Genomic DNA, 12,403 nt, shown 5'->3' on the forward strand with positions numbered 1-12,403 from the left:
TTCCTGCTGTTGGTTCAACATAGCAATGAACATCTGTTTCTCATGATCCACGATGTCCTTTACTTGCGCCGCTCTGTGACACATTTCTTCTGCCTCCATATCCTCCGGCTCTTCTGATTTATTAGCTCTTTTCCCTCTTTGAGGCATTTTAGTAGTTGTAAAGTATGCTCAAAGACTTGAAATATAGAACAGACAAGAGGAGCAGTAAAGACGTCTGCTCTCGCTTGCCCGGACTCTTTAAATGAAGCTCAACCACACAAAAGCAGAAAAACAAATGATTAATATATACTGTGCATCTCATGGACATATGGTGGGTATGTGAATAAAACACTGGAAACTAAACAAAATGTAGGATGTGTACCATAATTGAGACATCCATATAATATCAGGACATGTTAAGGTGTTAATGTGGGGTTATGTGAAATATTCTGTGTTTGTGTGCTTCCTCTGCTTCTTTGAGGAGAGCTGCACTTGATTCTGAGTCATGGCAAAAAGTAAACAAAACATACAAATACCATAATGTTTATAAAACCTTCTCAAACCAGACCTGCAACATAGTGCACTTCTTAGCTTTAGCTTTCTGCTCGGCTTGTTCTAAACAACCTTCTGCTCGTGGCCATGGCCATTGGTGGTCTGCAAAGGCATTGCAGGCCGCCCCAATCATGCATTCAGTGATGTAGTTTTACTCTAGTAATCTTCTTTAATACATTTCCATGTATTACACATTGTATGTGAGTAATCAAATCCATGCAAATAAATAACATTTTGAAAAGACCAGGTGACTTGCAGGATTGAAATAGTGCCCATCCAGTCTATCCACCTTACAGCAGTGGTCCTCGGGTTACTTCTTAGTCAGAATGGTGGTCCCTGGATCAGTTATTTGAAAACACTTCTGCTTATTCAGTACTACTTCTGGTACAGATCGACACTTACTATATGAGAGATTTTAAGAGGAGGTGGTTCCGTGTAATAATAGTGTTTACCTTTGTTGTGGAGAAACTATATGGGTTTGGAACATAAATCCAAAATCCACTTGTGATTGTCCTGACTTTCCCCTTTACAGTTGTCTGTATGGTCGTCCTGTAAGACTGATGATCTTATTGTGTCATAATTGTGTTTTAGCCTACTGGATTTTTGAGAACAATACCCCTGGCAATATTGAAGTTTAAAAAAAATCTGATAATCTACGTGTTTTTGTTTTTTTACATAACCATATAGTAAGCCCATGCTGGCCCAGATGATTGAGTATATCTCTAATTTAAAGCCACATTTGTTTGTCAGCCAGCTTCTTTTTTTCTTTTCAAACTCAAAAATGTAGTAGTGAATTTTAACACTTTAATACATTGTGCCTGTACTCAAGAAAACATCTATCAGCATTCTAAATGATTACAGACCTGTGGCTGCTACTGTAATGAAATGTTTTAAGAGGCTGGTTCGAAAACACAAAATCTTCCCTTCCTCCTACTTTGGACCAATATCAGTTTACTTATAGGTCTAACAGGTCAACAGGAAATGCTATCAGTACTGCTCTCCACACAGTGCTGACTCAGCTGGAACATCTTGGCTCAAATGTGAGGATGTTTGTGGATTTTAGCTCTGCATTTAATACTATCATCTCCAGCAGTATCAAAATTGCTCGATCTGGGGGTGAGCCCGTACATGTGCAGATGGATTAAGTGCTTTCTGACAGACCGTCCACAGTCGGTCAGGCTGGGGTCTTAGTAATACTTCTTGATCCTGAGACTTAAGACTGGAGTTTCGTGGGGTTGTGTGCTGAGCCTTTTGTTCTACACTCTGTATACCCATGACAGCACATCAGACTATAACACAAATACAATCATTAAGCTTGTGGACGACACAATTGCGGTGGCACTGATGCAAGACAATGATGAGCCCAAAAACTGACTGTATGGTGCTACGACAATAACTTGTCGCTCAGCGCCTCCAAAACAAAAGAACAGATAATTGACTGCAGGAGGAAGAGAGAGGAACTTGGTCCCCTTTACTTCAAAGAGGACATGGTGGAGAGGGTCAACAACTTTAAATTCTTAGGCATGTATATCTAGCATGGACTGTTAACACCATTTCTCTTGTGAAAAAGGCACAGCAGGAGCTCTGTTTTATAAGGTTACTGAGGGAAGTGAACCTGCCTCAGCAGCTGCTGCAGCAGTGACAATAAAGAGATCTGATCTTATCCATTGGCAGCCATACATGCACATGCCATAATATTGCCTCACCATGTTTTGCAGGTGATGTGGTATCATCTTTGGATTATGGACTGTTCCCTTCCTTCTCCAGACATTTCTCTTCCCATCATTCTGGTGCAAGTTAATCTTGGTTTTATGAGTCCAAAGAATCTTATTCCAGAACTGGGCGAGCTTTTTTTTTTTTTAGGTGTTTTGTGGCAGATTCTAATCTGGCCTTTCTGTTCTTGAGCGTCATCAGTGGTTTGCACCTTGTTGTGAAGCTTCTGTATTTACATTCATAAGGTTCTTCACCATGAACAGAATTCTGTGGTAATCCACTTTAGTTGTCTTCTGTGGTCTTCCAGGCCTTTTGCTGTCGTGTTTGTCAGTTAATTCCTTTTTAAGAATGTTCCAAACTGTAGTTTTGGCCATTCCCAATGTTTTGGCTATCTCCCTGATAGGTTTATTTAGTTTTTTTTTCTTCTTCAGCCTAATGATGGCCTCCTCAACTTGCATAGATGCATCTTTGCACCTCATGTTGAGAGTTCCAGTGAACAGCTACCAAATGCAAATGTAATACTCAGAACCACCTCCAGGCCTTTTATCTGCTTGATTAATCATGGAGTAACGGGGGAACAGCTCACACCTGCTGGTCAGCCATTTGTTTCATTACTTTTGAATCAACAAAAATGGGTGTGTTTGTGTGAATATGGCGGCAATTCCTGAATGGTTAATGCCACACTTCTGTCAGACCCTTTGAAATAAAGCTGAAAGTCTTGACTTCACTCGCATCTTCAGTGTTTCATTTCAAATTCAGTGTGGTGGTTTACAGAGGCCACATGCCAAAAAACTTACCATTGTGCCAATATTTGTGAACCTGACTATCATTTAATAATAATCTTCATGCTAATTACACTAATGAAGACATTTCTAGGAAATGCTTGTTGGGACATAACTTGAATTTCTTTCTTATTTCCTCAGCTATGGAGTGAGGAAGTGGAAAAAGTGAGTATATCAATCCTGTGGTTAAGAACCTTGGCCTAGGCATCAGTATGCTTCAAATAACCGAGGTTGTATTATGTGTTTGCTGACACAACCACCACTAATAGAGGAAGTGTTTATTTATAAATCTTTCAGTTTGGCACACTCCAAGACAGTTTCCCCACACAATGACATGTAACTTGGAATAAGAGAACGCATTAACACTCTTGGTGAGGCATCCAGAAATTGTCAGTCTGAGAATCACACCATTTCAGTTATGCTGATATCCATAAGTCCAAAACTTGTTAGGTTGCACTTTGTACAGTACAGTATGCTAACTATTTATTTATACAAAGCATCTAAAAAATGTCCTTTATGTATGCTCCTTGCTATACATTAAATGTGTTTTTGTGGCATGAAAACATTTAAGACCTCCGGACCTGTATAATAGTTAAATCATCAGGTCTGTCAGATTATTTTTGTTATTTTTTTAGCAGTCAGGTCTGGACTTGACATCACAAGCATTTCAAGCATGTCATTAATATTGTTCTTATTGCCTCAGGCTGAACATGAACTCAGGGTGGCCCAAACAGAGTTTGACCGCCAAGCAGAGGTCACACGGCTGCTTTTGGAGGGCATTAGTAGTACACATGTAAGTTATGCATGGTTCAACTATACGGTCACTTTGGCAGCTACACGTTTATGAATGGAATGATACAATAACAGAAACATATGATCAGTGTATAACCTGAAATGGTAGAAAGCTAAGAAGTAACTGCAAGAGGTAAAACAAACAAAAAAGTCATCAAAAACTAAAAATGTATGTAACTTTGAGTGATTGTTGTGTTGTTGCTTATCTTCAGGTGAATCACCTGCGCTGCCTGCATGAGTTTGTGGAGGCCCAAGCAGCTTACTATAAACAGTGTCACCTGCACATGCAAGAACTCCAGAAGGAGCTGGGAAGGTGAGAACCAGATGGGAAGCACTATAGGTGGATGATCAGATTTACAGAAGCTTCAGTCATGTACACACTCCTTGATTTTTACAAATCACTAAAGGGGATATTTACTAAACCTGCCGCCAGTCACCATCAGTTGTGGGGAAAAAAACTGTAGGGCCACAATTTTTTAGCAACTTACCAACAGTCGTGATGTAATTGAGTATAGCCGGATCTGCTGCCTGAAGGCTGCACATGTGGGCCGAGAGGAAGTGGGGAAGAAAGTCTAGCTTTACAGGGACCAAACTTTAATATGGTTGAAGAAATGCATTTCAGAACTTCAGTCATATAAATAGTCTTCTGTCAGTCAGTTCATCTTTTATTTCCTTCAGTAATTGAAGCATGGTCTGACCTGAAAGCCTGTACAAGTCTCTCACAGTTATCCTCTGGCAAGTGATGTGATTTACAAACCCCCTCTCCCTCTTCAAACATGTTGTTAACTCCAAAGAGATCTCAGATAACTAACAGCTGCCACGCTTTTACACCTGCTGTCTCCTGATGTTAAATTTTAGCCACAGTTCCTTCTGTTGCAGCGGCGGTAAATCAGTTGCTGTAGGTATTTGAATGAATTCCCATTCTCTCCTCCCTGATTTTTGCATCCACAAATGGGAACACCTTAAAATACATATTGCATGAGACCCAACATGGAGATTCTTGTAGTGCCAGATTTCTTCTGTTCCTGCACCACAAAACCCCACTGACACACCTTGGTAAATATGAACACATGCAATTTCACTGTTTAATGCCAGAAAATGAACCACAAAACCTTAGTAAATAGCACCCCAGATGACTGAATTGCACTTCTGCATGTTGGTTTCTAAGTACACAAGCTTAAAGTTGGCATAACAGTTTATGTATTCCTGGATCATCTTTGTTCTTATCAGTTTACTACCCTAATCAAAGTCATTATGCAACACACACAGCTCTGTTTTGTTGCTGCTTGTCATCAGCAGTTGTAGACTACAGCTCTTCTTGTTGATAAAAGAATGAACACATCTTTATGAGTCTGATGTGCTTAACCACATGAGACCAAGAGCAGGAGTTTCAAATTATAATGATGGAAATATTTCATTTAGTTTTAGTTCAGGTTCAGTTCATGCATCTTATTTCACGTATGATCATTTTTAATCTTTTAATGATCAGTAAATTCTGGATTATTATTAACAATCCCAGTTTTACATGAATGTAAACTCACTTTGTGTAAAGCATCAGACATTTGAAAAGTTTTGTTTGTTTATTAAAATGTAGCATTAGTATCAATCATGTCCTATTTTGTTGGTTTTGGTTCTGTCGTATCCTGACAAATCCTTTTCACTGTCTCATGCCCTCAGTTCTGATGAGGATGTGTGAGTATGACATGCTTGTCTTTTTGTGTGCTCTTTCAGTTTTTCTTTACTGTTTTGTGTGCCTGTTCTAGCCTAAACAGTTTCCTCCTTTCGAATGGTTTTCAAGTACATATTAAATAAATGGAATCTGTTGCATTAGGTTGTATTCCCGCTGTAGGAACAGAATGGGATTGAGGTCAGTGTTTTGGCGTTTGTATCCAAGGGGCTCTAGTTTTTGGCGGCATAAGAACCACAAGCACTCTGACAGTTTGGTGTTCTCCTGACCTTGGGGAGAGACCATGGTGCACAGGTGGGAAGAGAGGTGCACACATATGGGAAGTTCATTTAACTGGGGCATGCAAGGTCATGTGTTGGTATATTGGTGGAAATTGGGGCTTAGATGTTGTGTTGGGAACAGTAGAGTAAGACTTGTACAGATGTGGACAGATTTGTTGGTTCCCTTTCATGGAAAAAGGAGAACTGACAGTTTTCTCTGAAATAATTTGAAACTAATTAAAGTAATTGGCATCCATCATTGTTCAGTCCATATTTAGTAAAAATCTGACTAAATAAACATTTCATTGACAAAAAATGGAATGTCAAGCTGCTTGTAAATTATGTTTTTCTGATCTTCTCAGACAGCTCTGCTTTGCTTTATGTGGTCTGTGTTGGTCAGTGTGGTGCACACAATGATGCCACACAGTAGAATCACTAATTATCTCTATTTAAATAGGCTGAATGATGGTCAGAACTATCACTATAATCCAATTTTTTATCAAATGTTCTATTATGTTAATGTACCAACAAATCTGTCCAGACCATCTTAGAACATCTTTGTAGAACAAGCAAATTATTTTTTTTACACTTTCTTTGCTTTGCTCTGACTTACCAACAGCTTGCTGATATACATGAGACAGCTGCTTTAAATGTCATCACTTTTCAAGAAGAATGAAACATTCTCTTAATGAGCTGTAAGGATACCAACGGATTTGTGCACATCTGTATGTGTATCCATCAAATCACATGTAAATGCCACAGAATAACCGGGTTGGTTAGCTTGGTATTCTACCTGTTGATACTGGCAGATCACCTCCATCCCAGCTATTTAGCAGTTCTTTCCTCATTTTATATTTTATTCTTAAATGTCATTCGGTGCAGACACTGCTGTAAGCATTGAACTGTGATCAGTTTATTTATTTCTGTCATCATTTAATTAATCCACTGTTAAAAAAACAGTAGGATGTTGTGTGTTCGTCGTGCCGCTCTGCACCATCCAGACAGCAGCGTGATTTCCTGGTGTTACTGTGAATTTATTATAAAAAGCTTTGTCCTTGTTCAGTACTTTGACAAATCAAGTCTTCAGTCTGCAGTATCATCTTTTGCAGTCTAGATGTTCTGGATGTAGTCCATTTCCAGTTGTGTGCCAAGTTTTTTAATGTATGTTTTTATTCTAATACAGTATGTCCTGAATCTTCTGCCTGCTTTCCTTCAGGTTTCCCAATGCTTTTGCTCTTAACTCCACTCATTCCGTGGCTGCTGCTGGCTCTGAAGCAGAAGGTCTCAGCAGCCCTGTGGAGACAGACACACTGAAGATTGAGGAGGTTCAGGCCCCAGCTACAGGAACCCGCAAGGCCAAAGTCCTTTATGATTATGATGCTGCTGATTCCAGTGAGCTCTCTCTTCTAGCTGATGAGGTGAGGTTTCATCACCAACCTGCAATGAGCAGGTTGAATAATGATTACTGGCTGCTGGCCAGACATTTTTGTAGGCCCAGGCCTAAACAGTAGCTTTGTGACTCACAGCAAGAATGTTCCGGGTTTGAGTCCTGGCCAACCTTGGCCCTTTCTGTGTAGAGTGTGCATGCTCTCCCTGTGCCTGCGAGGGTTCTCTTCAGGTACTCCGGCTTCCTCCCACAGCCCGTAGCTTCCGTAGGTTGACTGGTGACTCTAAATTGCCCATAAGAATGAGTGTGGTTGTGTGTAGTTGTCTGTCACTAAATGTCCGCCCTGTGTTAGACTGGTGTCTTGTCCAGGGTTGGATTGGCTCCATGACGCGCTACAGGATAAGTGGTATGGATAATGGATGGATGTGTTTCTGATGTGTTTCTCCTAACACTCACTAGAAGAAATAGGTGAGACAGTACAATGAGCATCAGGAGTCATTCTCACCTCACTAAACTCAGCTGAGTGTTAATAGCGGCTCCTTTTTTCCTGCTTTGGAGAAGAAAATGAGCAATACTTCAGCAACCATGGAGCAATATAATCATACATGTTTTTAGTTTCTACATTGTGGCACTGGGTTTGTAGGAAATGATGACAGAGTAGCTCTGTCTTTGGCAGCATCCTTTTATTTTGGCAGAGGTACAGTACATGCACATAAAGTACCATACGACCGGTAAGACAAGACAATGACACAACAAGAGGGCAGGGCATGAAATGCAACAGCAGTTACAGGTAAAAACAACTGCACAAGACTAATCAAATAGTTTTGGTACAGGATGACAGTAAACAGGTATAAGTACAGGTTTCAATAATTTTCTCACACATATGTTGTCAAACTGGCAGTCCTCAGCCATCTTTGCTCCTAAAGGGCTCGGCCTTTCCTGGATGCCACTTTGTACCAAATCATGATGCAGTCACCTGCTGACATCACCTGTTTCAAATGGAGTCATCATTTCATTGTTTTACCTCATTACTGGCCCTGAAATGCAGCCGTCCAACTTTTTTGGAATGTGTTGCAGCATGAGGATTGTAGTGAGTGTTTATGTTGAACAAAGAATAAAACTGATGAGGTATCAAATCAAATAATGTGCTGCTGTATTGTTTTCAATGTAACACAGAACACAGAGGATTTACACATCACTGTATTCAGTTTGAATTTTGATTTTACACACTGTCCCAACTTTTTATGATTTGGGGTTGTTCATAATATTGAAGAATTTTAGTGCCATTTTTAAATTCACTACAGCTGACCTGAGCAAGTGGTGAAATCTTTCCTTCACTGTAGCAGGATGGATTTCAACGGTTAACTTGTATCGATTCAAGTATTGCTGTGCTGCTGCTACCACTGCTGGGACACTTGGAGAAGATGCCTTCAGCTAGGTTGTATTTAGTTGGACAGGCAATCAAGCGTGGATAAAAATGACATCTTTGTAATTCAGATGGGGGCTTTGGTGTACCATATTATCAGCTGTATTACTACTCTTTTAGTCATTCAGTAGTGATGAAACCCAGCCTTACAGCATTCATGACTGAGCACAGAGAAAGAATCAACTTCACCATCCCTCCTACAAGATTTTTTGAGAAGTAATTGTTACTCAAGTTGTTTGTCTGGCAATACATTACCATGCTTAGTTTCTGTTTCAGTCCTTTGCTTAAACTGCTTACCGATCTTTATTAGATTCCTTTTAAATTGCTCACTCATTTCCACCCACTCCAAGGAAATGGGATCAGATTTGTGTAGGAGGTTTGAATTTTTATTATTCAATGTGGGCAGCAAGAATTTTTTCACTGCCTGATCATCATGCACTCAGCAACACTTCCTGTAGCACCACCCATATGAGAAGAACATCCAAAACCTGCCATCTAGAAAAGGTCTTGTCCATCCCATCCATGTGAACAAGGGTAGGCCATGTAACAGGAACAGCTCTCTGCATAACGCAACCCAATGCAGTGCAACAGCAGCACAAACTACGGCCACCCAAGTGATCATCCAGATGAATCCATACAGTTTTATCACAAACTGGACCTTATCACCTCTGGAGGGAGGATTTATTGTGTTAGTTTTAGCTAGGTTGTGCCTAATAAGCTGGGAACTGCATCTATGTAAAGTATTGTAGTGTCGGCCAGGTTGAAGAAAGAGCTGGACACCAAAACAGCCACTTTTTTATTACACAGCAGGGCAATGGCAACACAACTCTGAACGCCAAACACACAAAACCCTGCCAACCCTTAACAATGTACAGCCTGCCCAGAGGGGCATCATGGGGGATCCAGCCAAATGTCTCTCTGCCCCCAGTGCTTCAGTATGTTGAGCTCACAGTAAAATGACTGAAAACTCTAATCCTTAATCTTGTTTGGAGTACAGCCAGGCGTCAGTCAGTAATGATTGGAACACTGTGGGATTTCATGCCATACATGGCGTGTGTAATTTTTAACCCAACACCAGTCAGTTAGCCTGTGGGAGAGTTGGAGGTGTGCAGCCATGCCACCTGATGCTTCTTATTTAACAGCTCCCTGCAGCTGCTTCTGACTCTTCCACTACTCCCCACAACAGTCAGAACTGATTCTGTCTTTTCCATTTTCCATGTCTTTACCACCATCCACTTTGCTCATACTGATCACTTTGCATCTGCAAACTGGAAACTAGTTGTTTCCTAATTCATTTTATTTAACTTTTAAATTCTTATGCCCTGTTAACCTTTGCCATAGTTGTACGTTTGGTTACTGGCGTTAAAATGTCCCTGTTCTCTGTGTTGCAGCTCATTACAGTTTACACAATGCCAGGAATGGACTCTGACTGGCTGATTGGAGAGAGAGGAAACCAGAAAGGAAAAGTGCCTGTCACATACTTGGAGCTTCTCAGCTAAAGAATGCGCACACCCACACGTGTACCTGTGTGCTACTAAAGCCATGAGGGCATTTCAGTTATTTACACCGATACCACAGTCTTACACTAACCTGTCTTTCAGTAGTAGTCCTCCACACTAAGCATTGACAAAAGCATTATGTTACACACCCCCACACACACACACACACACACACACACACACACTCCTCCATGTGCGTGTCACAACATAGACAAGTGCAGATGGAGACTTTACTATGAATACTGGAAATTCCCCTGTGGGGGATGAGTAACATTCCCTTTAGAGTTGTTTGGTGATTTATTATGGTTGTTTCCTATTTATTCCCTATTTATTGTTGTTTATCCCCTATTTATTTGGGGAGACCTATCCATGGGTGGATGATGTTCAGCTCAGATGAAATGAAGGGATTTCCATCCAAAATATGTTTTTTGTGTGTGTGTGTGTGTGTGTGTGTGTCTTTACTGTCTCTTAATGCCACCTTTGTCCATGAATTTAGTGCTGAATGGTGATGTTGTCTTGTTTCTAAAATGCAACATCATGATGTCCACAAATGCTTTGTGTTCTGAATCAAGTTTAGAAGGTGGACGGTTGCCCCGATCTTTCTCTGAGTGAGTCAGCAGTATTGATCAAATGAACATGCAGTAACAGCACCTAGATTGTTCTGGGTAAAGGGATGATGACGGGTTTCATCCTTTGAAGTTCATTAAATAAATCTCATTACGACCGTCCTCTAACTACCAGACATGGACAAGGAAAACCATTCATGTCACTTTATGCTTTATTTTAAATCCATAAATAAAATGCTTCCGAGGTTATAGTGCAGAAATGTGTTCTGCTCCTCTGTCTTCCAGTATGACGGCGGCACAACTGCATTTCATGTGTTGTGTCTTTAGGTCACACTGAAGAACAATAACTATAAAACAGCAAAAAGTTTTTTATGCAAGGTTTGTTATCCTTAACCTTTGGGAGGCAGATTTGCCTTTAATGTCTGGTTGAAGTGAATTTAATTTGTGTTAGTGCAGGAGCATTACTAGCAACAATTTGGGTTTTGATTTTGTTTTTTTGTTTTTTGCTTCCTCACTTTTCCACAGCACTGAAAATGTCCCTTTGAACAATATGAAAACCTGTGCAGCATATAACCATGACCATTCCCATCCTAACTGCCTTATGATGATGGGAAGGGACAGCTACAGCCATCTGCTGCAAACCAGAGAATGTGTCCTTCACTATGTCCAGAGACTTGATGTACACCACATACAGCATGCAAGACTCGTAACTCCTAATCACATGTGTCTGTGTGTGACTTTGGTTTGGCCTTTAGTATTTTTGGATTTACAATGCTCCTGTGTGTTGCCGTTTTAATATTTTAAAGTGTCTTCAGTCTTAGTACTGCATGTGCTACAGCGAGTAGCCTGTCCTGCTGGACATGTACGATTGAGTCTGTTTTGTGAGAGCTGGCGCACCAGATGGTTTGCACAAACACTGATCAAACACTGATGTCTTCTTTCACATGCAGAATGTCTGCAGTCTTTTTTTGAAACAACCAGCCTGGCCTCAGGGATTTTTGTGAAATGAGCACAGTTTTGCCACCAATCCTGCAGTCAGTGAGACAAACAGGTGAGGGTACTGACAGTAGAGGAATGTAATTTGCATCACGTACCCTGCTTAAGCAGGGATGTCCTTTTTCTTTCTTATTTCTTTTTTTTTTTTTTTTTTTTTTTTACTGCTGCTGTTGTGATTCTGTTGTACCTCAGCCTGTAATATTATTTTGTCTAACTATATATTGCCTGTTCCTTAAACATCCTGTATGAATGAAATGTATGGGATTTAATAAAAAGTCAGATTTATTTGAATTCAGTGACTTTTTCACAGCTACCACATACCCTCATCACAAACCATCTAACAATCATAGTGGCAGCAGCAAGCTGAAACCAATACAAACCAGTGTGGTGGACTTCCTCTACATGACTAAAATCAATTACAGGTGAACTAATTCAACAACTTTTTCCAAAAGAACTTTATCTATTTTGTTGCTCAGTAATCGTAGCCATTCCAAGCTCCACGCTTTCCTTTTTTGTCCAAATTTGGTTTACTCACACTCCAAGGAGACTGTGCTACTTGCGCATTTTTTTAGCCTATGAGTTTTCCACAGCAGGTTTGCAGTGGAAGAAGGACCAGTAGAACAGCATAGATGTCCTTCAGCCACATCAGTCGTTGGAATGGCACTGGTTGGTCCACCGCTTTAGTCCTGACTCTAATCTTTCAGCAGCTGCTGGATAGAGTTCCATGAACTTGTGTACCATCCTTGTGCCCAGAGGATAAATCC

The 12,403-nt window shown here is 40.4% G+C and overlaps 1 protein-coding gene across 7 annotated transcripts in view; it reads left to right on the top strand.

Moving 5' to 3' along the window:
- The window catches only part of LOC109959655 (endophilin-B2-like), a 33,847-nt gene extending 22,109 nt beyond the window's left edge, over positions 1-11,738 (top strand). For 2 of the 7 annotated variants that reach the window (XM_020599180.1, XM_020599182.1), the window contains 7 exons: positions 3,168-3,191; positions 3,730-3,819; positions 4,031-4,131; positions 5,496-5,510; positions 5,650-5,685; positions 6,982-7,183; positions 9,970-10,923. In XM_020599180.1, coding sequence (XP_020454836.1) covers positions 3,168-3,191; positions 3,730-3,819; positions 4,031-4,131; positions 5,496-5,510; positions 5,650-5,685; positions 6,982-7,183; positions 9,970-10,077 — 576 coding nt within the window. In that variant the 3' untranslated portion in view covers positions 10,078-10,923. Of the gene's footprint in view, positions 1-3,167; positions 3,192-3,729; positions 3,820-4,030; positions 4,132-5,495; positions 5,511-5,649; positions 5,686-6,981; positions 7,184-9,969; positions 10,924-11,168 lie in introns of those variants that run through there. The other 5 variants (XM_020599185.1, XM_020599186.1, XM_020599187.1 and 2 more) reach the window with 4 other exon arrangements.
- Positions 11,739-12,403: the final 665 nt, after the last annotated feature.

Source organism: Monopterus albus, unplaced genomic scaffold (assembly GCF_001952655.1).
Source record: "Monopterus albus unplaced genomic scaffold, M_albus_1.0 scaffold40.1, whole genome shotgun sequence".
Lineage (NCBI taxonomy): Eukaryota > Metazoa > Chordata > Actinopteri > Synbranchiformes > Synbranchidae > Monopterus > Monopterus albus.